Source organism: Choloepus didactylus, chromosome 13, assembly GCF_015220235.1.
Source record: "Choloepus didactylus isolate mChoDid1 chromosome 13, mChoDid1.pri, whole genome shotgun sequence".
NCBI lineage: Eukaryota > Metazoa > Chordata > Mammalia > Pilosa > Megalonychidae > Choloepus > Choloepus didactylus.
Window position 1 is genome coordinate 80,768,708 of NC_051319.1, and position 27,441 is coordinate 80,796,148.

The 27,441-nt window shown below is 44.7% G+C and overlaps 1 protein-coding gene across 2 annotated transcripts in view; it reads right to left on the reverse strand.

The window, feature by feature from the left end:
- The window catches only part of SPOCK1 (SPARC (osteonectin), cwcv and kazal like domains proteoglycan 1), a 562,067-nt gene that overhangs the window by 182,864 nt on the left and 351,762 nt on the right, over window positions 1-27,441 (reverse strand). For both annotated transcript variants that reach the window (XM_037801466.1, XM_037801465.1), the window contains one exon: window positions 3,867-3,981. In XM_037801466.1, coding sequence (XP_037657394.1) covers window positions 3,867-3,981 — 115 coding nt within the window. The remainder of the gene's footprint in view (window positions 1-3,866; window positions 3,982-27,441) is intronic.

Genomic DNA, 27,441 nt, shown 5'->3' on the forward strand with positions numbered 1-27,441 from the left:
ACAAAAAAAGAAACAGGAAATGATGACCCATCCGAAGGAACAAGATAAATCTTCAGAAATCATCAACAAAGAATACCAGACTTTGGACATACAAAATAAAGACTTTAAAAAAAATTGATGCTCAATATGCTCAAAGAGCTAAAGGAAAACATGGAGAAAGAACTAAAGGATTACAAAGCTACAATAGTCAAAACAGCATGGTACTGGTACAAGGATAGATATGATAACCAAATGGAATCAAATTGAAAGTTTAGAAATAGACCCTCACATCTATGATCAGTTAATTTTTGACAAGGCTTCCAATTCCACTCCAATGGGAAAGAATAGTCTTTTCAACAAATAATGCTGATAGAACTGGCTATCCATATGCAAAAGAATGAAGGGGGACACCTATCTCACACCATGAACAAAAATTAACTCAAAATGGACCAAAGACCTTGTGCCAGTTTGAAACTGTTATGGAACCCAGAAGAGCCATGATCTTTTAACCCAATCTTGTTCGGTGGAACCTTTTGATTGAGTGTTTCCATGAAGATGTGACTCACCCAAAGGAGGGTGACACCTCTGATTGGGTTACTTCCATGGAGGTGTGGCCCCATCCACTCAGGGTGGGCCTTGATTAGTTCACTGGAGTATTTAAGAGAGAAGCTGTAAGTCGACACAGACCCAGATGCTTGCTGATGCTTGGAGACACTTGGAGATGCAGACAGAAAGGCATTTGGAGATGCTAAGACAAGAGATGAAGCCCAGAATTTGCCCTGGAGAAGCTAAGAGAGGCCCCCCAGATGCGGAAAGAGAAATTCCCTGAGAGAAAGAAGCAAGGACCTACAGGAGTTAAGAGAGAGGAGCCCAGAGACATTTTGGAGAAAGCCATTTTGAAACTCAAGCCGGGAGCAAAGGACCAACAGATGCCAGCCACATGCCTTCCCAGCTGACAGAGGTGTTCCAGATGCCATCAGCTGTTTCCTTCAGTGCATGTATCCTCTTGTTGATGCCTTAGTCTGGACACTTTCATGCTTAGAACTGTAAATTTGTAACCTAACAAATCCCCTTTATAAAAGCCAATTCATTTCTGGAATTTTGCATAAAGGCAGCTTCAGCAAACTGGAACAGGCCTACATATAAGTGCCAGGACTATAAAACTTCTAGAAGAAAATGTAGGGAATCATCTTCAGGATCTTGTGTTAGGCAATGGTTTCTTAGACTTTACACCCAGAGAACAAGCAAAATAGGTAAATGGGTTCTCCTCAAAATTAAATACTTTTTTGCAAAGGACTTTGTCATAAAAGTGAGAAGACAACCTACTCAATGGGGGAAAATATTTGGAAATCACATATCTGATTTTAACATCTAGAATATATAAAGAATTCTTACAACTCAATGATAAAAAGCCAAACGACTCAATTAAAAAATGGGCAAAAGACTTGAGTAGACATTTACCCGAAGAGGATACACAAATGGTTAAAAAGCACATAAAAAGACGCTCAACATCATTAGCTATTAGAGAAACACAACTCAAAACCACAATGAAATACCATTTCACACCCACTAGAATGGCAACTAATAATAAAACAGAAAAATTATAAGTGTCAGGGACGACGCGGAGAAATGGGAAAACGCCTTCATTACTGGTGGGAATGTAAAATGGTGCAGCAACTGTGGAAGACAGTTTGGTGGTTCCTCAGGAAGCTAAATATAGAATTACCTTATGACCTGTCAGTCCCACTACTGGGTGTATACCCAGAAGAACTGAAAGCAAGGACTTGAGCAAATATATGCATACGCATGCTCATGGGGCATTTTTCACAGTTGCCAAAAAGAAATAAATTCCCATTGTTTAATCCAACTCAAAGCACGGTATTTGCTTGAGCAGTCAAGGAAACTAAAACAGATTTTGGTATCAGGAAAGTGGGTTGCTGCTATTGCAAATACAAAAAATGTAGAAATGGCTTTGGAATTGGGTAATGAGCAGAGGTGGGAAGAATTGTGAGGTGCTTGATAGAATCTTCCAGATTCCCTCGAAGAGTCTGTTGGTAGAAATGTGGATGCTAAAGGTGCCTCTGAGGAGGCCTCAAAAGGAAACGATGAATGGGTTATTTGGAACCTGGAGGAAGGGTGATCCTGTTTTAAAGTGGCAGAGAACTTGGTGAAAGTGGGATGTCAGACGGAAGGGAGAATTTGAAAGGATGAACTTGGATATTTAGTTGAGGAGATTTCCAATCCAAGCATGGAAACTGTAGCCTGGATTCTCCTTGAAGCATATGATAAAACACAAGAGGGAAGGGATAGGCTGAAAACTAAACTCTTAGGCAAAAGAAACCAGAAATTGATGGGTTGGAAGATTCTGAGCCTATCCTCACAGTGTATTCCGAGATTAGGGCCAGAAGCATCTCTATTAAGGAACTCTCTGAGCTTCCGGAAAGCGAGCTCCCGGTGAACAGGACTCCATGTGAGGGTTTAGCTGAACAAGGATCCAGCCAGCCATTTCAACGGAAGTCAGGAACACCCTTTCATTATTGGTGGGAATGCAAAATGGTGCAGCCGCTGTAGAAAACAGTTTGGTGGTTCCTCAGAAAGTTAAATATTGAATTCCTATACGACCTGGCAAGGCCACTTAACATGTGTATACCCAGAATTGAAAGCAGGGACTCAAACAGATACTTGCACATTGATGTTCATAGCTGCCTTATTCACAAATGCCAAAAGATGGAAGCAACCCAAGTCTATGTAGGCGATGAATGAATGAACAAAATGTCCAATGACAGATAAATGAATGGATGAACAAAGCGTGGCATATATATTCAAAGGAATATTATTCAGACATAAAATGGACTAAAGTTGTGATACATGCAACAAAATGGGTGAACCTTGAAGACATCTTGTTGAGTGAAATAATCCAGAGATAAAAAGAGAAATATTGCATGATTCCACTAACATGAAATAATTAGAATATGCAAATTCACAGAGTCAGACTAGAATACAGGTTAGCAGGGGCTGAGATGGGTACGAAATGGGGAGAGAATGCTTATTTGGATAGACTTTCTGTTTGGGGGGATAGAAAAGTTTTGGTAAAGTTTGGTGGCGATGGGAGCCCAACATTGAAAATGCAATTAACACCACTGAATTTTTTTCAGTTACTGGTAAGAAACCATTGCCTTCATGACACCTTGATTTGAACTTGTTCTGAACTTTTCCTAGCCTCAAAACTGTCACCCAATAAATTTCCATCATTTAAGCCAACCCACTGCATGGTATCTGCTTGAGCAGCCAAGGAAGCTAAAACAGCTGAGAAGTAAGGGATATCAGGTGCCATGCCCTAAGGAGATAACAAGACAGGTTCTCAGAGGCAATGGTGCCATGGTGGGCCTGGGAGGCAGGACCCCAGAAACCAAGGGGCCCAGCCTGGCAAGCACACCTGTAACCCTATACAGGGATAGAAGTGGAGACCCCCAGGGCCTGCAAGGGCCTTCAGGAGACCATCTCGGAGAGGATGTCAGTGGCAGCCAGAGGACTAAAGGTTCGGCCCCCATTTTCCTAGGGATAAGTTTCCTGGATCTTGGGATCACTCTGGGAGAGGGAAAAACCCCAGTAATGACAAAGAAAGGATTTTCTGATCATTTGCTCAGATGGGAGTTCAAAGTAGGAATAACACTGACTTAAAGGACCTAAGGATACTGATGCTTTCACATTTGTGTTTGGGAACTGACAGCCACACCATAGCAGGACAAGTACATAATGCTGTATAAAACAGCAACACAATTTCTATGCTGTTTCCCGCCCCCATGTCCCCCATCCATGATTTGTTACCCCAGATCGGCCAGCTGGAGAGTACCTCCCAGCCTCCAGCCATCTCCCCTCCGCCTTACCTGGGGAGCAGGTGCTTGCGGCTGACACACACGGCAGTCTGGTAGTCCTGGGTCACACAAACTTTGTGAGGGCTGCATTTCACCTTCAGACAGGGGTCCTTGGAGGCGTCAAGGGCTGAGACAAAAAGAATGAGAAAAAGCAGGTTAGGACCTTCAGGGAAATTTAATTTCTATTATTACTCAAATTAAAGGGGTGGAAATAAACTGACCATGTCTTTGCACTCTATGCTGCTGTCTTTGGCTGGTGGGAATTGGGATAGAAATCCCCACCAGCCAAAAATCCACGAGATTTTTGTGTCTATTGCACAGGTTCTTCTCTAACATCAGAACAGTGATTCCTTTGTGTGTCGGGGAGCTTCAGCTTCTTCACCTTAGGCAAGAATTACTTTTCCAAATCCTTTAGAATCTTATGTCTTCCAATGACTAAGAGCTACCTTTCCCTCTTTGGTTATTTGTCTGGCATTGCTTTTTTAATGTCTTCATCCATGCCTAATTTTACTTATTTCCTATAATTCAAAAAGTCCTTGAGGACAGATTTTTTTTGTTTTGTTTTGTTTTGTTTTGCTTCAGTTCAATACACTAGGTATCGACTATGTGCACAAGCCTATTTTAAGTTTCGTGAAGAATTTCAAGATGCATAAGACAGTTTCTTTGCCACTGAGAGTTACGATGTAATAGGGGAATAAAACTTACACATAAATATTTATTGTGCAAGGAAGAATTAGATAAGGGTCATGATGGGCATATAAGATGATAACAGAGCTCAAGAGAGCAAATAGAGATCAATTTCTGGGGCAAGGATTAGTGAAGCATTAATCTGTGAATTGGATCCTGAAGGAAAGGCATGATTTTGAAAACCCAATACAGAAGAGGCCAGCCAGGTAGGAGAACCAGCCCGAGAAAGGCAGGGAGGCATGATTGGGCAATCATAAACCAGACAATCTGACTATCAAGTGCGGTTTGTGGGTGGGAGTAGTGACAGAGGGGAAAAAGCTATTTCACCAAGTAACTCCAGAAAGGGTCTCCAAAGACAGCAGGGCATATACGGCCAGCTGAGATGCAGGCTGAGAAGCAGGCCCTTGGCTAATCAGCACTCGGCATGCTGAGGTGCACAGGCTCAGCACTGGCAGAGAAGAGGCCTCAGGGAATTCTCTGCAAAACAGAAGCAACCGTGCCATCTCCCAGCTCCAGGGCCTAAAACCCATCAGGCAGTAAATCTTTCATAACTGCTCATCACAGTCAGAGGAGGTGATGTTTTCCAATATTCTCTCCAAGCAAACATCTGGTTAAACTAATTGGCATCCTGAGCAGGGACAGCAAAATGACTGTGAGAAATGCCATCGTCCCCTTAACCACTGGGTTTCTCAGCCATCATGACTTTTCCCCTTACTCAGAGGGAGTCACAATTCCTCTTATGTTGCTCAGGCTCAGAATCTGAACACCATTTTCTTCCTATAGCTGCTGGGAATTTCTCAAGGGATCTGAACACATAACATCCAATCTATCTCTGCAGCTTGAACAGCTCTGGGCAGCAACCTCCACTGCTGCAACTGCTTCAGCAGGGTGGGGAGCTGCTCACTATAAACAGAAACCAGGATGAATTTTAGGCCAGTCAGCACAGCAAGACCCAGGTTCCGGCCCCAGAGAGGACACCGGGCAGAGCCTAATCTCCAAAGGATGTGCTGAGATGCCTGGAGCTTTACAGAGGGACACAGACTGCAAGGCAATGAGCCAGAGGAACAGGACATTCATTCCAAGCTCTCAAGCTGAGGGCTGCCCCTGGGAGGCACATGACAGGTGCCTGTGTCTGCCCTGAGTCCTTCCAGCCTGGGCCTTCCAGAAACTTACAGCAAGAGCTTCCCAGTCCCAGGTGGCATCCTCTTGGTTCCCAAGGACGTCCACATGGGAAGCCAAGGGGCTTTTTCAGGCTCAGGCCAGTGGCTTCTCCTTGTGTACAGCCTCCCCTACCTCTAGGGCTATAACCAGCTAGCTCTGACTTGTTTTCCAAGAGTTTCCAAAAGACCCAAAGGCACACATCTACCCTCCAACTTGAGCCAACAATTAAGGATAATTCCCAGACGACCACTAATAATGACCCCATGCTGGCCCCTTGCTGACTCTTCTCATACTCCTGCCCACCCCTAGGATCAAGTAAAACACTTAAGGTGCTTAAGAAATTTGGGCACCAGATCATTAGCAGCCCAGGCATGACTACCAGCTGGGATACTTTCCCTAGTAGGTGCCAAGGGCCACAGAGCTCTTGAGGTTTCCCCTTGAGTGGATTTCAGAGACTGAGAATGCAAAACTGGTCTTAGATGATGGGTGTCAAAATCCGCAGTACTACATGACAGGCTTTGTGGCAAAACACAGGTTTTATGGCAAGCTTCTTTTTGCTTCTGCAACCAACTACACAAACATGTAATGTCCACACTGCCATCTGGTTGGTCTGAATGGACAGTGTAATCATGAGGAAAACAATTCGGCTGGACATAGTGGAGAAGAGCAGACTCTGGGACCAGGGCTTCTGGTTTGAGTCCTGGCTCTGCTGTTTACCAACCTTTCCCTACTTCAGTTTCCTCCTCTGTAAGATGGGGCTAATAATAGTACTTATATTGTGTGTTCGTTGTCCTGAGGATTGAGTGCGTGGATATTGGATATTTGAGAATGTTTAGAATGGTCCTGGGATATATTAAGCGCCTTCTATGCCTTTGTTAGTATTTTTGTGTTTATATTTTGTTTCCCGAGTGAGTAATAAGCCTTCTTAATAGCGAGAACAATAGCTAAGACTCACTCAGTGCTTCTGACATGCAGACAGTGAATTAAACCCTCTAATTGGATTATCACAGTTAATCCTCACATCCACCCAAGGAGGTGGTTGCTATAAATGTGCCCATTTTACAACTAAAGGTCTTAACGAAAAGGTGCTGGTGAGAGGTGCAAGGGCATTTGATGCACTCTGCTGACTCTGGACCCCCAATCCCTCACCACTCTATGAGGCCACCAGTACAGAACCACCTGGGGTTGTTGCTGAGATGCTGATTGTGGGGCTCCACCTCACACCAAGTACGCTGAGTCCCTGCGAGTGGGATTCAAGGGTCTTACTGATAGATCCCAAATACACCATAGTCTAAAGAGGACTTCAGGGGAGAAAGAGACTTCCTGGGTAAAAACAAGGGGGAATCAGGGGCCTGGTGCTGCTGAAGCTGGGCCAATCCACCCTCCCCAGCCTACCCAGAGGACAGGGTCACCAGCCCCAATAGCCCCCCGACCCCTGCAGATGGGGTGCCCGGTCCCCGGCCAACTATCTCTGGATGCAGCAACCTCCCAACTGACGCAGAAGTCAAGAACGGCAGGACTAAGAGCACCAATTTCAACTCACACTGGATTTGTAGGATGTTTCTTCATTCGTGCCATCAGTCAGCCTACTCCTGGGCAAACAACTACGGTTCACTTCTAATTCTTGAAGCTAACATTTCTTTTAAAAAACCCAACCGAAAATTATTAATAAGTAAAAATTGTCATTTAACGCTGTACACATACTTACTTAACAATTTACATACAGAAATCAATTCTGCTAAAAATTAATTATCAAGGTCTGAATATTTTAAATATGTATGTGACTTATTTAGAGTAAATGAACTTCACAGAACAACAAAACAGTAACAAATCAAGCTGGCAGCATTTATTTAATCACCACGATGCATTTTGTTTTTGAAAAATAGCAACAGTGGGATTGAAAGGGGATGGGGAGGGTGAAAAGAGTGTGTCATTTCCCAAACAGGCTTTTCTTAACAGCCCTGAGGCTCACAGTGACACTCTTGAAAGACACCCATATTGGACAGGGCACATGTGTGGAAGTGTGGCTTCATTTTCTAAAGAGGATGATAAGAGATTAGAATACTAAGTGTCATTTGAGAAGTTCCTTAATACTATGTGGGGAAATTGTGCAGGTGAAAAGGAAGAGAGGGCTACATGTTAGTGATAACCTGGGCCAATGTTAGAAGCTTCCTTGTCAAGATGCTAATGATTTCTGGAAACTATGCTCCAAGGTTCTCCCTATCAGCAGAGTCAAAAATCTGGCCTGGGCTCTACTGGTCCTGATTTTACCTGAGCCCCTAGAGCACAGTGTCAGGCAACAAGGGGGCTGGGAGCAGCCTCATGCTGACGCTGAGAGGAGCAGATGGCAGGGGCTCCCACCAGGTCTGTGACCCTCACGCCCAGAGCAGCGTTTAACATTTCCACCATCAGAGATACCTGAGAGTCTTTTCACCCATTCCCAGCCTCAAGAATGATCAGACCCCTCTCAGACCACCCCGATCCCCAATCTCCCTTGCATCTACACATTTACCACTGCTGATGGAAGCCCACCTGGATGGACCCCACACTGCAACCACCTGTCATTCTGCCCCTCCTTTGCCCTCAGGCTCCAGAGCATTCCAGTGTGCCTGTTGGCTCCCTGGTAAGGTGTTCTAGGTGTGCCTTGGCTGTCTCCCTAGCTGGACCACACAGTTGCTGTGGACAGAGACAGCCCGTCCATACAACCTGGGGCTCTGCCCCCAGTCAGAGCCCAGAGGAAGCTGCCAACTGCCAAGTAGAAGCAGCAGCTCTCGGGAGGAGTGGGGGTGGGGAGTGGTCCTCCAGAGCATCACCCCGTGGGTCCTCACAGCTGACAGGGAGAGAGAACCCCACCTGCAGGGTGCCCTCCCTGACTGCAGCCTGCCCTCCCTGACTTCTGATGTCTTACCAACAGCACTGGCCCTGGCACTGCCAGCTTTTATTTTGCCCAGAAATGATCAAGATTGCGTCAAAGATTAACTCAGAATAAACCTGAAGCTCTCATCTCTGCATCCTTCTGGTGCCCAGTGATCTTTTATTTGCATCATCTGGGCTGCTTATTAAAATGCAGATTCCTGGCCCCTGACCCTGTCTCCCTGACTGAAATCCTATGAGGTCAGGTTGGGGCCCGGTCTTCTGCATTTTAACAGGCACCCCATGCAATGCCCACACACACTAAAACTTAAGAAACACTTAAACTGATGGATGACCCAAGACAGTCCCTCACGACTCTTCAGAGCACATAAGCCCTTCCAGAATAATGACCCTGTCTTCTGCCTATTTTGTATTTCTATGATGGTCTGGCAGAGGGCTAAGCAAAAGGTAGATGAATACTGCATATTTGGTGAGAGGATGCAGCAACCCCCAGGAAATGGCCAAGCCCTGTGTCCCCTCTGCCTCCTCCATCACAACGCAGGGAGGATCTACTTGGATTTAAAAGGATAATGTGCCTAGCACAGAGCAGATGCCCACAGAAGGTTAATTCCATCTTTCCTGCCCATAACCATAAACCAATCAAGTGTCAACTGGCACATAACACTTGCCCAATTATTTTTTTAAATAACTTTTACAAAAACTTTTTCAGGAAAAAATTCAAGAATGAATTAATTTAAAGAGAGATTTGTTGCGATGTAAAGCACTGAAATCAAAAGCCAGTTAATTAAGGCTCCAAATAAGATTTTTTTTTTAATTAATTTTATTTTTCAAGCTGGCTGCTTGGTCTCAATTAAGGTACTGAGATTTTAATTATCGTAATTTTTTCTGAACTTGCTTTTCAGTAGTTTTTAATTGGCTACATTGATTTTAAAATCCTAATTTTCAATCTTTTTGCTGAATGTGGGCACATCCTAGAGGCTAACTGGCAAAGAGGTCCCAACACCCGTAACAGCAGAACACGGTACCACCTCAGAGGTGCCGAGATGAGAGTAAGGTACCACCTTGTGAGAGGCACCTAGGGTAGTCACATCTCATTGTGTTTATTCAATTAATATTTGCAGAGCACACCCCTTTGCAGACTGGAAGATGGTACTTCTATAGTGAAAAAAATGTCATCCCTGCTCTCCAGGAGCTGCAGTTCAAGAGGGGAGCCAGGCAACAGGAGGAGCAAGTTCTGTTTGCCATGGGGGACAGGTGAGGCACCCAACCTAGCCTTTCAGGAGGGAAAGGGAGGGTGAGACTTCCCCAGAGACCAACCTCTATTGAAAAGTGGGTTTGAGCCAGCCAATAGGATGAGGAAGAACAGATCAGATAAAGGAAAGCTCTCTTTCTGGGGACAAATGAAAAAAGTTTGGGAAACAGAAGCATTTCATTGGGCTGGAAGCAGGCTGGAGCAGGGGTGGTGTGATAAGGTTGGAGAGAACGGCAGAACATCATCAGGAAGGGCCTGGAAACCACAGTGAAGGCTCAGGCATGACACAGAGGACCAAGGACAGCCGTGGCTTCCAAGTTCCATGGTGACCACAAACACGGGAGAACCTGGTGGCCTTTGGCACACCTATGCCAAAGGTGGGGACAGGGACAGGAGGAAAGAACCCAACATACACATTTTTCATGGAAAGCAGCACTTTGATAAGGACAGACATTCTGCACCATCTCACTCTCCAATGAGAGGGGATGTCAGAGCTGGAGGTCCCAGCAGTCAGCTCTTGGAGGCTCTCCCTTTCCTCCTTTGACGAGTCTCCTTGCCCCCCTTCCTGGGGGCGCTGAGCAAACAGGATGCTGGGAGGCAGCACGCCTGCCTGTGAGACCAGTTCACAAAGGCTGACTCGAGAGCAGCAGAATGCACTTGGGGTCTGCTTTGGTGACTCCCAGAAGCATCTTCAGACAAAAGGTCACGCAATTCACAAAAATGCCTACAAATTAATGCCTGCTTGCCTCCTTGTTGCTTTAAGGTTGCTTAAGGTTGCACTCTGCCTGAGTCAACCTCATGCCCACCAGAGGTTCCTCTGAAAAGCAAAGGCACTCCCAGCGATTCATTAGGAGTGATTTAACGAGTGACTGACAAAGAAATGACTCCAAACTGCTAAAACCTCGTCAAGCTAAGATCCCAAACATTTATTACAGCTTGTCTATCCCCATGGCAACCGGTCAGTGCATCTTGTATCCCCCTCTCCAGAGGGGTTTGTTTACTAGCTGATGACACAGCCTCAGAATATAAATACAAGATTCTGTCCATAGGATTTTGTTGGACCAGGGAAGAATGGCAACTTGGAAAGCCTCCCTAGCCATTCTCAGCTTACACATTCAAGGGCTTGGCCAAGTTCTCTGAGGCCGAACAAAGGAGCCCACTGGCCATGTGTCTAGACAGACGACAGGTGAGTGATACGGAAAGCCGGACTTGTGTGTCCAAGGACTGGGGGATGGAGTGGAGAAGGGGCATGGGAAAGACAAGGACAAGAGGCAGAGGATAAAGGGATGCATATGACCAAAGACACCTCTCCCGGGAAGAGACCTTTCCTTTCCCCCTCAAACTGAGGGCCTGAGGACTCCTTCCTTTCTGTGTCAAAAACTATAAACATTCTTTCTGTTACTTTATTGGTGGGGGGGAGAAGGGGGAGGGGATGGGGAGGGATATATTGAAAAGAGCCTTTATTGCAGGGCAGTTTCTCAGGACACCCTTATACATAACAATTGTTAAATATAGATGGATGGGGGCGTATGGGATTATTATTGTATCATACCATTCTCTCAACATTTTCGTAAATGTGAAATTTTTCACAGTAGAAAGAAAGGACAAAAGTAATGTCCTGTGACCCAGTAAGTTAACATATTAGACAAAAATGCTCATCTTAACAGTCTATAATAAGGGAAAATTATAAACAACTTGAATGCTCATTTATAGGGAAATGGTTAACTTAATTACAGGGCATCCATTTACGAAAGATCATGTAGCTATTATAAAGGAGAAAGTAGATCTGTATGCACTAACAGAGGTCAATGTTTAAGACAGATGAAGTGAAAAAGCAAGTTGAAGATGGGAAAAGAGGTTTGAAAGGGTAAAGTAACTTCCCAACACCACACAGCCAATAAATGGTGAAGCCAGAACACAAATCCAGGTCTGTGTACTTCCAAAGGAAGTGCTCTTTCCCTTTCCAATCCTGCTTCCCTTGGAAGAAAATCCATCTCTATCAAACCAGCCCCAGTCTCCATTCCACTCATACACCAGGCCTTGGCCTCGCCCGACTGCCCTCTATTTCCTGGGCTCTCCATGCAATGACCCATAAATGAATTCAGACCCCCTAGCCTCCAGACTGGCATCATTATTGCCCGTCACTGACCTAGTCTAGAAACACCAGCCACGTAAGCCACAGTCTCCCTCTGTTTCCTGGAGAATCTGGGTACAAAACCCAGTCTGCGGCAGGGAGACAATGACAAGGCAGGACCACTGACCTGGTACCAGAGGAGCATCCAGTCCCAGGAGATTCTGGCCCTTGGCTTTGAGACGTAAGAGTTAGGGGTGTCCCATGCTTGGCTGGAACTGACGACGGCTGGGACGAGTCTGCCTCCCCTGCACACATGCTAAACGAGACAATATGAGCACCCACTGATAAGTTTAACAAGACTAATTCCCACATCCTGATCATTAGGGAAGAAGGTGTTAAAAGGATCTACTACAGAAGCTGTGGAAATATGCTCCATAAAATCACAGACCACGACATTTTATTAGCCTGGCCAGCCAATCCTCCCTTCTCAAAACTATTACCCCACACCTTCTCCTGTTCCCCAGCTGCCCTGGGATTTGTGTAGAGAAGGACTCTCACTCAGCATTTTCTTCAAGATACTAATTTTCATTTAAAAGTCAGGTGGGAGGAAGAGGAAGAAAAAGGAGAGGAGGGGAGGGAAACTAACTGGAAATGAAGGCAAGGTGGGAGCATTCTACAACATGGTATATCACCTAAACAAGGGACTGATGATGAAGACAGTAACATCCACCAACCCATAAAATAATGTATCTTATTCTTAATTTACTGGTAAGAAAACTGACACAGAGAAGTAGCTTGTCTGTGATCACGCAGCTGGTGAGGCTATAATTCAGTCTAGGTGAGTTTCATGACAAAGGTGATGCTCAGAACCACCAGGCCACTAATGAAAATAGCTTCTGATGGAGAAAAAGGTGGGACTACAATGCCAAGCAGCAACATACTGAAATCCTCTGTTCAACTCCCGAAGAAACATACTACCATAAGATCCCAGATGGAACTTTTTACTGTGAAGGAAACACTGCCCCATCAGAAATCAAAGTCAGATTGTTGGGTATTCTAATAAGCTTGTATTACTTTTATAAGGACAATAAAATTCAACGTGTATTTTATAAGCAGTACTGATGTCCAGTGAACCTAACTCACTCTCTGACTTAAGATACAGCAGGGACCAGGTGAGCCTCTCTATGCTTGCTCCTTGAGAGGGGGAGCGTGAAGCATGTTTACGGCCCACGTGACTGATGGTGAGCTCCACGCTGCCTGGTGGTGACCCGAGACTGGGCAGCATGGACAACATGATCTAAGCAGAGGGGCAGGACACCATCCACACGGAAGTTTTAACCCTCTCATCCATCAAAAGGGCCAGAACTTATTAAAAATGTTATAATAGAAAGGCACTTGGGTTCTATTTCACTGTAATTGGTATTCATTATTCATAAGACATTTATGAACAAAGAAGATAGAATTACTTAAAACACAAAAAAGAACCAGTTCTACAACCTAGGCAAATAAAGGAGCATAAAAAGCATAATAAAAATCAAATATTTCCAGGAAAAATGTATACTTAAAAGACTGCTGTGGCTCATAAAGTCTATCTGTTGTATCTGTGTTTCATGTTAATACAATTAAATTGCCTTTAAAACATAGAGCTTTTTCCCAACTAAAGGCATCTGAGAACTAACTCCTTTGGTGCTGATGAACACAATCCTATCAGCATTCAGCAGCCATGATTATTTACCATATAAGGACAGAGAAACTTGGGCACTCCAGGAATTTGCAACAATTTTTAGTGTAGCCTACAAGTTAAGAGCCCAGGGGTTGGAATCGGAGAGATGTTGGTTTGACAGGCACAGTTGTGTCACTTCCTTCCTTGGTGCTCTTGGCAGGTTGCTCAAACCTTTAGGATGCGGTTGCAGACACGCAGCTCTACTTCAGTGGGGGGTTGTGAGGATGCACGAGGATACAGTGTTCAGTTATCATCCTCATCACTCTCACTGGCTCTTTGTAGCTCGGTCCTAAAATACAGAAAGTGCATGTCCCCCAAGGGCAAAGGACCCTGGACATCGCAGAGACCCAAGGCCTTGGAACCATAATTCAGATCAACCTTTTCACTCTCAAAATGGTAGACCCAGTTCCATGAGAAAAAACATGAAAATTTCTCCTTGAACATCAAGCTCAGGGTCCACTTAATCCAGAAAACTTCTGTTGGCTCGCCAGATTCACACCCACTGCTGAAATCACCATATGACAACTGGGGAGTTGAAACACCTCTAGCAGAGCCATGTTCTGCCTGTCTCTTCCCAAAGATTATAAAGTCAGGGAATGAAGGACAAAAATCTTTGCTTTCTAAATTCTGTGCATAAAGGGCACACAACAAAGCCTTATACACAAATCTTCAGGGTCATACTTTTTTTCTTTAAGAGAAGGTCCTTGGACTCTGAAAAATCTATTGGCGAGTCACAGTGTTTGAGTGCCAAGAGACCTTGAGAGCCTACATTCCAGCAGCAGTGGTTAGGAAAAAAAAGTCCAGTTAAGGAGAAAGAGTCTAGTAAATATGTTTGATCCAAGAAGACAAAGCTTGAGTCCAGGGAGATTAATGTGGGGTATGCTGGGGACAAATGGGTAGTCAGGGGTCAGCAAGGTAGGTTTGCTATATGGGCTGAAGCTCTCCAACCCTTAGCCAGAGGCTGCCCATCTGACTGCTTTCTGCCCTGTCCTGTAGAGCTTGGCAGGTGCAGGTGGAAACTGAAACCAGAACAGTCAAGTCGGCAGGGAAAGCCTTCCCCAGATTGGAGACAGGGACACTCAGCTAACCTCTCAGAGCCTCTGATGAAGCTGCCACTTCCATGATGTGGTGTCTGGGGAGCAGAACCCAGTGCCAAGCTCTATGAGGCAACACGATGGTCATTCACTGCTGCCTCCCCAAAGAGTCCAAAAATCACCCAAAGGAGGAAAGCGGCAGTCCTGTGCCATGTGTCTCTAGCACAGCCTGCCCCAACCCCTCCTCCTGTTTCTACCAACTAATCTACCCTTGCTTCTCAGACTATGGTGGCCAAGGAGGATGCAAATCTGCAGTGATTCACCCTGAAGCATCTATTATACTAGACGGTAGGTAATTTTTAAACTTCATATAGATATACATACATATACATACACACACATATACATATTAAGGCAATCTCTGATATATTGTAGAACGGAAAACAAATTTCTATCAACTTGCATAAGAGAGACTTCAAGAACATATGTGCTCGTGGTGGGTCTTACCCCCTGAACCTCAGGGTAGGCATTTACTCTTACTTGTCCTTAGGGGCTCTCTGGTAGAAAAGTTTGAGAAGTACTGAGCATTTACCAAGTTTAAAAGGGCCTAGAGTGAAGCAGAGAGCTCTCTAGGATACTTACATCTAAGATGGAAAATCAATACCAGTAAAACTACATACAAAGAACCTTCATAAGCAAATTGTTCTCTCTTGCAGGACCAGGAAGCAGCTCCAGTTAAAGCCAGTTTATCAAAAATGTACCCCGGTCCCTTGGCACAGACCCCCCATGCCGTATGTTCCAGGGATCTCAGTCTCACTGGTGAAAAGGTTCCAGGGAATTTCAGAGAAGTGACCTTGCATATTCCAAAATATTTCTGAAAGCCTTCTATGTGCCAAGCATTAGGTAAGGTATATAAATGTTACCAAACATTTGTGACTCCCTAGGTATGAATACCAAAATTAAAGCTGTTATTACTCTCATCCCTCCCACTGTTAAGTTTTTCAGAAACACTTGGCTCTGGATTTATAAATGGGTAGTTGGAGACTATTCATTTCCAAGGCCTTTCTTTCTCCAATTAGGGCAGATTCATTTCTGCTTCCCTGGGATGGTTCCCAAGGTTATTAAGTTCCATTCCTTAACTGATAACATTGAAGCAATCATGACAAAACTAGTGCTGATTGGAGCTGGGGTTTCTTGAGGCATCTTCTAAGCTATTAGAAACTGCCGCAAGCTGAGAGAATAGTTGCATCTCCCACTGTAGAGTTTGGTAAGTGCTGTATCATTTAAGTCTTGTAAATTCTAGTTGTTTCTCTGTTTCTTATGTCTCACACTGTTCAATCACTGTTCAAATACTCTGCCACATGCATCCAAATAAGCAAAGCAATTTACAGTCCCAATCTTCCCTACAACCAGCTCTCTTTCCTGCCTGTTTTTCCACCAGTGTGCCACTTATTGGCCAGTTATCTCCCTTACATTAGTCTAAGATAAGCTCTGGAGTGCTAAATAAAACATAAATCAGGTCTTAACTGTACAGAGAAGGAAGATGCAACAAGAAATAATGGGTAAGCACCTATGGGGTTCCCTAAGACACTGAGCAAACACGATGAGTAAAATTTTTCCTTTTTGTTCTTTAGCAATAAGCAATGAGCACCCAGCAGGTAAGACAGAACAGGGAAATAATCATCTTTGGATATGAAAATGACTGCGAAGTTCTTTCCACTTGAAGGAAGGGGGCTGATTTTCTGGTAGTTATGTTTGTTTTCACTAAACTTATGGACTACAAATTTAATTTTTTAAAAAAGCTCATGAACGTCTTCCATGGTCTGGCTTCACACTTCCTGCCAGAATTTAGTTCTCAATCCCTGCTCATCTTCCCTTCATCCTCTAACCGTTACCCTGGCTTCAGTTACAGACCCTCAAACATGTGGTATGTTTTCATGCCTCTTGAGTCTAGACCTGTACTGTCCAGTAGAGAGTATCATTCGGCTTTAATTTCCAGCTCAAAGCAAATACTATAAAATGAGTTGGCTTAGCATTAGGAATTTATTGGCTCACGCTTCAGAGGCCATAAGGCTTGCTTCCTCCCAGGGTCAGTATCTTCTGTGGCTGGCAATCTTCAGGGTTTGTTGACTTTTCCTTTACATGACAATGCACATGGCAGCACTTTCCCCTTTCTCTTCCAGCTTCCTTTGACTTCCAGCTTCTGCCTGCTCACCATGGCTTCTCCTTCTGTGTCCAATTTTCTTTGCTTATAAGGACCTCAGCCATAGTGGACTAAGGCCCACCCACATCAAGTTTGGGTACACTGTACCTAATAACATCTTCAAAAGTCCTATTTATAAATGGGATCACACCCACAGGGCCAGGGGTTGGGACCTGAACATACTTTTTGTGGGGGACATGATACAATCCCCAATACATTCCATTCCCACAACCACCTTACGAGGCCAAAGTTATCTCTAACTCGACAGATGAGGAAACAAAGTTAGAACTCACCAATGATCATGCAACTAGTAAGTGGCCAAGTTGGAATGTGACTCCACGTCTGCCTGAATCCAGTAGAATATGAGCGTCAGGGGGCCAGGGATGATGAGTGCCTGCTCTCTTCAGCACTCACACCCCCTTCACCTAAAACAGTGTCTGGTATGATGGGTGCTCAATAACAGTTGTAGAATGAATGCATGAATGACTCTAGGCCCATGGGATTAACCACTACTCTACCCTGCTCGGTAAGGCAGGGACCAAATCCTGTTCATTTCTGAATCTCAAATCCCTGTGTCTGCTCCAAGGGACCTGCTCAGTTGGTGCTGAATAAACTGTGCAAGCGGGATTTCTGGATAGACCTGGGAACCTGGGATTTCCAAGTCACAAACATTCAGAGCTGAAGCATCCCCAGACCAACATGCTCACTTTTAACATAAGGAAGACTTTAATTCATCAATTTAGCAAACATTTACATAGCTCATTTTACATGCCAAGTACTGTGACAAGCCCTGGGCATTCAGATATGGGTAGGACAAAGTCCTTGCTCTTAAGGAACTCACATTCTAGTGGAGGAAGGAAAGGAAAGAGAGAAGGAGAGGTGGAGAGAAAAGAAAAGAAGAAATGAAGAAGGAAGGGAGGAAAGGGGAAAACATTAGACAGTGACAAGAGCTAAGCAGCTCTTTGTCAAAAAGTGATGCAATAGGGAGCATCTGAGTGGTCGCTTTGGAGTAAATGATCAGGGAAAAGCTCTCTGAGAAGGTAACTTTTAAATTGTCACCTGAAAAGGCAATCAGCCTTATGCAGATCAGTAGAATATTCCAGGCAGAGGGAATAGCCACCGCAAAGGCTCCATGGCCCCAGGAGAGTTGGAGAAAGTGACAGGCACTGACAGATGTCATGATTTTTCCCAGGACACACAGCCAAGGGTAGACCCAGGACTTAATGTCTAGAATGACCAATTCTCATATTTGCATACTTAGAGCAATGAGTATCAAGACATCTGATCAACATGTTGAGGTCTAACTGAGGTGCTGCAACACCACCACTCAGGCCTCGCTCCAGACCAGGACTCACCATCACACACACCACCACACCATGACTGGCTGGTGCTCAGCTCCAACACGGGACTCCCTGCTGGTCACTGTGCAGGCTGCCAAAGCTAACGAACGGTGAACAGGCTGCAGAGAACCCAGGTTCCAGGCTTCTTGGACACCGTCTTTGCTCGTATAAGCAAATCAACAAGACGTATGATATGGCCCATATGGAAAGGTCAAAGGAGCATAAAATCTGTGCCCCAGACAGACCCAGCTCTACACCTGAGCTCAGCTTCCTGGGTGCTGTGTGACTTTGGACAAGTCACAGAGCCTCTCTGAGCTGTGAAGGGGCGTCGTAGGTAACATCTATCTGCCTTATATGGTGGTTAAGAGGACTAGGTGAGACAATATGCTGAGCACTTACATTGATCTTAGCACGTCCTTAAAAAATGTTAGTTCCAACTCTTTCCCACAGGATTCCACTTAAACAACCCTTACAGTTGCACCAGCCCAAACTGGACCCCTTTTCTTCTCCAAGTTTTTTTTACCAAAACATCTCTAAGCCCAGGCACAGTCCTGAAATCTTCTTGCCTCTAATCTCCCAGTAGACCTCCTTTGAGCTGCCTGCATTGCTAGACTGGCCACAACCCCCCAACCCCTGCCTGGACCCCACCCTCAGAACACCCTGCCTCAGGAACTTGATCGCTCCACTGAGCCTTCTTTCATAGCCAAAACAACCAACGTGGGCAAAGGTGAATGGATGGCTTTACACCCTCCAATCAGTGAGGCCTAAATGTGAAAAAAGGGTGAAAGGAGAAGAAAAAGGGTGAAATAAAAGAGATTCCCAGTTCCCCCCATGCTCCTTCCTTATGCAATAGATCCCACTGGCTGGGGCTAAACTCACCATCAGGCCTTTTGTGTTCCTGAAAAAAGCAAATGAGAGGATGCATTTCTGTGTAATCCAAACAGTATCCATTTCATGCCCAATCGTTATTTAAATAGGCAACAAATCTCCCTGGTGTGTTCCTTCCTCTGACAAACAAAACTCCGTCTGGTCTCTTTGTGGGTCCTGCCCAATCAACAGAGTAAGTGGCCTTTGCTGGCAATCACGATCCCCATCACCAGGCAGGCTCGCTAGGCCATCTCTCTGCTGCCCAGCAAGTTCCCCCCATCAGAAGCCAAGTCAGACTCCAGAATTTTGAACTCAGACTGATGAAGCAGGGCACTGATTTTTAACTAGTTTCTAAATAGCAAGTTGAAAACTTTTCAGACCAAGCTCAGTACTGTTTCGGGTGATGGCACTGAAAGATGGAGCATCACAATTTTGTAACTTCATCAGAGAGGTAGAAATTCCTGAAAAAAAAAAGAAAGAACAGGAAAGAACCATACACTAAGGACCACAAGAGTGCATCCACACCTCCTGAGGCACTGGGGAAGCAGTGGAAGTGTCTCTGCACCCCGTGAAGTGGGGAGGGCTGGTGGCAGAAGGACCCCCATGTACTGCTGCAAACACAAAGTGGCACCATGGACATGGTCTGATGGGATCAGCTGGAGGAGGCTAGTGTTCCTTTACAGGGTCATAAATACCATCCCCACGCATGACATTTGTCACCACGAATTTGCATATTTGTCTCCTGGGGGATAATTCCTTATGGGAACACATCTCCACAGCAACCCCTCTTTTTTATTTCAAAAGGGAAATCAATAGGATTTGAGAGTTTACTTTAAAGAAATTTGCTATCCAATAACTCACCTATTTGTTAGATACAGACCTTCAGGAGGCACCTCCTACGTGCTGGGCCCCATTTCCAGTACTGAATGTATGTGCTGAACAAGGGAGGCCAGTCCTGATATGCAAGGCCCACATGAGTTACTAGGCACTGAGTCCTTTCTATGTGCCAAGCACAGATGATCCCATGGGAATGCTTATGGCAACCCCATCATCTGCGTTTTACAGCCAGGATAGCAGAGGAACTTGCTAAGAAAAGACAAGGAACTTGCTCAAGAGCTAGAAGGGGCAAAGCAAGAATTCAAATTCAAGTACACCCAGAGGCCACAAAGCTCCCCCAAGCCAGCTTAGCCCACACATGTGCTTAGACCAGCCCGCACAGTGCTTTCACATTTTTGAATGAGTTGCTAGTCTTCAAAAATTAGGGAATCTCACATAAAAATCCAATATAATTTTCTGGACTGTTTTTAAGTTGGAAGATCTGGCCACACTTGTGCAGGGCTTCCCACATGGTTACTTCCTTGCCTTATCATTTTCTTCTTTTCTCTCTTTGAACTCTTTTTTTGCCACAGTTTTCTCCTTCACATGTACACTAAGTGCTTCCCTGATGGCAAAGGCACTGGGGTTTGCATCACCAAGAGCTCCACAAGAGTATATCTTTCCTTCACAACACAAACAACTACACAGTTCAGTATCCATACTTCCTTTTCTTAGAGAAAAATCCCAAGATATTTGGTGGGAATGCTCTAGGAGAATTAGCTTTCTTTAGTTTAAAAAGCAATTCCAGTACTTAGTGCTTTATTGTTTGACAAACATGTTAATATTTTCTTAGTGTTGACAGACTGTATCTCATTTTTCCTATGAATTTTCACATCTGAGTAATTAATTTAGCAGTCCTCTGCTCTGGAGATTTATTCCTCTCCTAACAGTAGCTTTACTCTGCTCTTGTGCTTACAGAGTCTTGACTGTACTGAACACCGGTCTTAATTCCATCAGATCCCAGAGGGGGCTCCATGGCAGGGGAGCAACAAAGGGACCTTTTCCACCCAGTATCTTCCCTTGGGCTGGGCTTTTACAATTATGCATCCCAAGGTGGCAGATGAGGAAATCTACATAATTTCCCTCTCTGTAGAGTTTTCTGCTAGTTACTTTTGGAATAAAGGTTGGTAACCAGATGCCTGTAGATAGGCTTTGGAAGGTCTAAAACCTACACACAAAACTTTATTTTCATGGTGCCAAAGACCTAGAGTGGATGTTTACCTAGAATCTGTCAACCTCCCCTCCCTAACAGCACCCTGTTTCCCTTATGGAAAATCATCTCTCCCCACTGTACAGACTTGGTGGGATAGTGGATCCAGATGCCCACTTCCCACTAAAAAGACAGGGTGACAAGGGTCTCAGCTAAGCTTTTCTCCAAACCCTGGTTCATTCAATTCCAGTGACCATCCAGCAATTCTGCATCTTCAAGGAAAAACATTGGAAATTATTCATGACCACAGCAATGTGCTGACCAGACGATGTATGGTTTCTGCAGTCTAGCCCTCTGGCACAGGCTGGTCTTTTCCCATTCCCAAGCCACAGTCTCCCAGTCCTTCACAGCCTCTGTGAGCTTTGGATATCCTTTCCACAATGCTCTAGGTTAACCAGAGCCATGTTCAGCTGCTGGCATCCAAAGAACTCCTAAGCAATATAGGTTCAGGTCTCTAGAGAACTTCAGAGGGGTCTGTAGGTAGAAAGCAGTGTTAGGGCGCTGAATAGTCAGTGTTGGCTGAAGTGCAGCCACACCTGGGGGAGCTAGCATGCTGAACCTTAATTGATATGAAGTTCAGAGTGACCGGGATGACATCTTCCTTAGCATCACAGTCCAGAGAAAATCTCTCCCTGGAGATGAAAAATACTGTGTGTATCTCTGGAATGGGGGTAATGAGATTTCACACAGGACACCATCCAGGGAAGGCAGCTGCAAGGTAATAGGTGGGGAAGGGGTGCCTAGGAAGGAGTCCTGGGAGCCCTGTGATGAAAAATGGACAGGTCAGGGGTTTGAGAAGACCCCTGTATAAACCTCACCGACTTCACAAGGTGGTCCTGAGATGGTCTGGTCCTCAGGTGATTGGTAAGCGGTGTGTGCAGGCTCTCACTGAGAGATGGCAGATCACCAACTTCCTGTGCAGCTTCTCCAGGCCTCAGGGGGAAAGATGGCTGCCCGTGGCTCCCAGATTAACATGCACAGCTCCAATCACATGAGGCTAACATGTCCCTGGGCCCAGGTCCAAATCCTCAGGTAGGCATTCCTGATTGGCCAGGCTGGGATCAAGTGTCCACTCTGATCCCATTAACTATGGCCGAGGATGAGAGGGCTGGTCTCAGGAAGCAAACATGGCTGTCAGGAGCCCACAATCGGGACTTTCTTTTTTCATGGAGATAACAATATTCCTAAAGAACATATATTTTTGAGTTGGGACAACACCTGAAAAGATACCAACCTCAAAAGGCGCAACATGAGGTAAGGAAATAAGGGAGTCTTGAAAGGGTCCTCTGCTTTGAATATTATAAGCCACTTGAATAAATACCTTAGCTTCAAGTGTGTATTGTCTCACCAGTCCCCAAATTAAGCTAAGTAGGACCATAATCAACCTCTTGATGTTTTAGACAAAGTATGCCCCTGATACACCAAGTTCCTCTGGAGCCCCTAAACTGTCTCCCCCGGTAAGGCTGACTACATTTCCTGTACTTCTTTGGGCTCCAATGACAATGATTGTTTATGTTGTAAAATCATCAATGTTTTCATCCACAAATTTAGTTATGATTTGTATTTTGATTTATGTTTCCACCCATTTTGTCTTGCATCGCCTAACAAAGTGTTTGCTATCTTATAAATATTTTTGACTTCTCTTAGAGAAGCCAGAATCATACTTTGGCTGACAAAACATTGTCAACAAATTTATAATAAATAAGTTGTTTATAATATCCTGGTACCACTGAAAATGTTTCATCCAAATTGTTTTTTTCATTCAGAGATCTCTAGGATTTGCCTACATCTAATAAAGGAGCAAGATAGAAAGCTTTCAAAACCAATCTTTTTCATCAAGTATTCAGTGCCACAGCTTCCCAGTTTCCCTGATGTAAGAATAAGATCCAATAGCTGTCATATGCCGGGTAAGATCTAAGAACTGTCACCCCTATTCTCATCTTTGATGATATATTATACATGGTATTATCTCAGTGTGAATCTAGGTCCCCAGCACAATATTTGGGCCAGCTTTATATTCTACCCTCAACTGGTGGGAAAGTTGCTTTCTTTTTTTTCTCCACTATCCCCCAACCCTAGGGGAAACAGATGCCTCTGATCAATATACTATCCCCCATTTGCTCTGGTCTCCTGGGAAACCTTCTCTCCCCTTATTATGCCAATCGAAATAGGACTATGGAAGAATGTGTGCTTCCAAGAGAGTTTCTTAACCAGGTGATCCACTCCCATCCCAAATTCCCAGGAGACTTCTGGCAATGCCTGGATATACTTGATTGTCACAACTGGTGGGAAGCAGTGGAGACACCACTTGTGTCCAGTGGGTACAGGCCAGGACAGTGCTAAGTACCCACAATCCAGCAGTGTCCCTACCCCGCTCCCACTACAAAGAGTTATCTGACCCAAAGGGTCAATAGTTCCAAGGTTGAAAACCTCCAGCTTAGATATATAAGGTGTGTTGGGAGGAGCTAATGTTTAAAATTGTCTTTGGGACTGGAGTCAGTTCTGTGGGGGGGATGGGAAGCAAGTGAACCTGCTGGAACGGAGGCATAAGAAAGGATAAACAGGAAAGTGGAGTTTGCCACTAAGGAACGTCCAAAGAGCATATCTGTCCTGTGACAATATTAAAACGGTCCTTGAGAAATTACCTACACCAATTTCCTCATGAAACAGTTGGGCATCTGAGGCCCAGAGAAGGGGCAGGCTTGACCTAGGTTCCTAAGCAAGTTGGCTGCAGAGCTGAAACTAGAATCCTGGTCTCATACCTCCATCCCAGTTCCTTCTACTCTACCATGCTGATCCCAGTGAAAAGAAGAAAGTAAATATAGATTAAATACCACGATTGGCCTTTAAATTCATTCAGAGACATGGGAAGTGAGAAGAGGCTTTTCTGCTCCATGAGGGAACCAGATGTATAGTCTGAAGGTCAAAAGGTGATGGATTTATTCAACAACAAATGTGTATTTTTCACCTACTACATGTCAAACACTAGTTTAAGTGATGGAAAAATAGCAGTGGATAGGAGAGACAAAGTCCCTGCTTACTTTCTACTGATACGTGCAAGAGTGGCAGCCATGGCCACGAGGGGAAAGGCAGCAAGACTAAAGCCAAAGATAAACGGAAGTTAAGGTAAGTCTGTTACCCTGCAAGACTCAAAGAACTAGAAAAAAACAAACTCCCCAAGTACCTTTTACAGAAGTGTTTTAGGATGCTGTAGCATTGCAATAATAATAATAAGGTCAGCCAACATTTCCTGGGCACCAGTGTGTGTGCCAGATACCATGCTCTGCACCTAATGTGCACCATCTCATTCAATCCTCACAGCAGTCCTGCGATGTAGGGGTCTGTTACCCAACTTAGAGATGTGGAAACTTGGCTGGACTCAAAGATGTATAATATCTAGTCCAGGGTCACGCAGTTAGAGGAGTCCCCATCCAGGTCTGTCTGCCTCCAAGGCCTGGGCTTTTGATGAGTAGCCTGGCAGCATCAACACTGTTTTCTAAGCTTGCAGAACTCAGACCTGCCCGGTGGCCACTCCATGCCAACATGAGTCTCAATTTCCTTGTTCGTTCCTCTACTGTGGCCCAAATAGTGTGTCTGCAGTTTATCCATGAGGTCTTATACTACACAACCAACTATCTTCAGTAATAACTATCTTCAGTAACATATATATGTGTGTGTGTGTATAGTATATCTCTCTGTTTCAGGTAGCTTCTCAAAAAATTTAAATTGTCAGCAGACCATATATTTCAAAGTCAAGTATTTCATAGAGACCATAAAAAGATTTACTGGAGAGTAGAGCACCTTGTTTGAAATGTAAATGTTCGTACATATGCTGTTAAACTCTGAAGAGCCAGGGAGGTTACAGGAAGTATTCATTTGCACTTTTGAGCACTATCAGGCAAGACAGATTGCTTACTGCCCCATAAATTTCACCACTAGATTAAATTTTGTTAATGGGACAAGAACATTCAAAATAACCCATTTTTCTATGTGAATAATTGATCTAACTCATTACTTCCTCTACCAGATTAAGTTTACTTTTCTTTTTTTCACCTGTGCCAAGAATCTCATTAAATGACTACCTGCCCAGGCACACACCCACCAGGCGCTGAAGGTGCACATGGAGGGCAGCAGAGTTAGGGAAACTTGGGACTTAAGATCAAAAGTCGCCCAACACTACCAGTCCAATGAAAATTCCCGAGATACACATATGGGAATCTCATTCAGCAAATATTTACAGAACCCCCGCTATGTATCAGAAAATACAGCCACTTTCACGTGGGTTATCTCGTTTAAATCTCACAAGAAATCTGGGAAGTAAAAGTTACTGTTCCCATCTTACTGATCAGAAAACACTAAGGCTCAGAGAGATTTACTCTCTGCTCTGGGACATTCAGCTAGGACATGGCCAGGCCAAGATTCAAATCTATTGTTCTAAATCCAAGTTCTCCATTCTTTCTCCTCTTTTAATGCAGTTCCCTTTATACCAAACTCTTAAGAGAAGCAGCCACAAATTAAACATAGTCCTGGCCTTAAGGGGCTTATAATTTGATAGGGAAACTAGACGTACCCATGTAACTACGGAGGCCAACATTTACAGAATATGTGTTGTGTGCCAGGCACTGGGCTAGCCCTCTACAAACATTACCTAACAGCAACCACATGAAGCAGGTGCTATTACAATTACTATCACCCAGAGGCACGGAGTAACAGGAGGCCAAGCTGTGATTCCAACCCTCCCTGGGGTGACTACAAAGCTCCTATCATACACCATTATTCTTCAATACCTTCAGACCAACAGCAAACCAGGGTGCCCTGGTGCTGTCACCGTAGCAGTGATGTTAGAAGAGAGTCCTGGGGGGGTGAACAGGGAGAACCTCCAACAGAACCTCAAATATGAGCAGGCCTTCAGAGATGCACCTCAGACTCCGCAGGCACCTCACCTGGTCATCACCAGGCAACTGTCCCAACACCCCCTCTTCCCTGGGCAGGCCCACTGCAGAATTAATTCCTGTTTCTCGACAGCCTCCTATGGACCACATTCAATTCCACAAGCATGGGGAATCACGTGGTCATATATTCATCCTTTCTGTGTATCTTTCTCCCTCATTGTGAGCTCCTCAAGAGCAAATAATGCTCCCTATTCCCCTATTGCCAGACACTGTGCCTGATAAAGAACAGACACTCAATAAACATTTGCTGAACAAAACTGGGAAGAGACATTTTTGAAACAACCACTTTAGAGGATGTCGAAAAGCCATGCAACACGAAGTATGAGAACCCAGCTCAGAACAGGTGCTCTGCAACTGTGTGCTGAATAAAGGAAAATCCACCTGTGCCATTTGGATATATTATGTTCCCCAAAAGCCATATTCTTTAATGCAGATGTATTAGTGTTCATTAGGTTGGAATCTTTTGATTGTTTCTATGGAGATGCGGACCCCGCCCATTCAGGGTGGGTCTTGATTTAATCACTGGAGTCCTATAAAAGAACTCACAAACAGAAGGAGCTCAGAGCAGCTGAGGAACATTTTGGAGAGACTTTTTTGGAGAGATGCTTGCTGATGCTTGGAGATGTGGACAGAAGGAAATTTGGAGATGCTAAGCTGAGAGATAAGTCCAAAGTCTTACCCCGGAGAAGCTAAGAGAGGACCCCCAGGACTCCCAGACACTTAGAGAGAAATGCCCCGGGAGAAAGAAGCAACAGGGCATAGGAGCAGAGAAAGAGGACCTAAGGCAAAAGTCCAGAGACATTTTGAAACACAACCCGGGAGCAAAGGAACAGCAGACACCAACCACACGCTTTCCCAGCTGAAAGAGGTATTCCAGACACCATTGGCCATTCTTCAGTGAAGGCATCATTTTGTTGATGCCTTAGTTTGGACACTTTTAGGCCACAGAACAGTAAATTTGTAGCCAAATAACCCCCTTTATAAAAGCCAATCCAGTTATGGTATTTTGCATAATGGCAGCATTAGCAAACCGGAGCACCACCCATCAGCTTTAAGCAACTGAGAGCTAACTGTATTTATAGTGAGACAGCTTTAATTTATTCTTGGACCAAAATAGTTTCTGGAAAAAAGATTACAAAGGACAAAAAAGGAAGGAAGGAAAGAAGGAAGGAAGGGAGGGAGGGAGGGAGGAGGGAAGGAAGGGAGGAAGGGAGGAGGGAAGGAGGGAAGGAGGGAAGGAGGGAATGAGGGAATGAGGGAAGGAGGGAATGAGGGAAGGAGGGAAGGAGGGAAGGGCCTGCTGAGCTCATCAGCTAACAATTCCTACAAGGAGA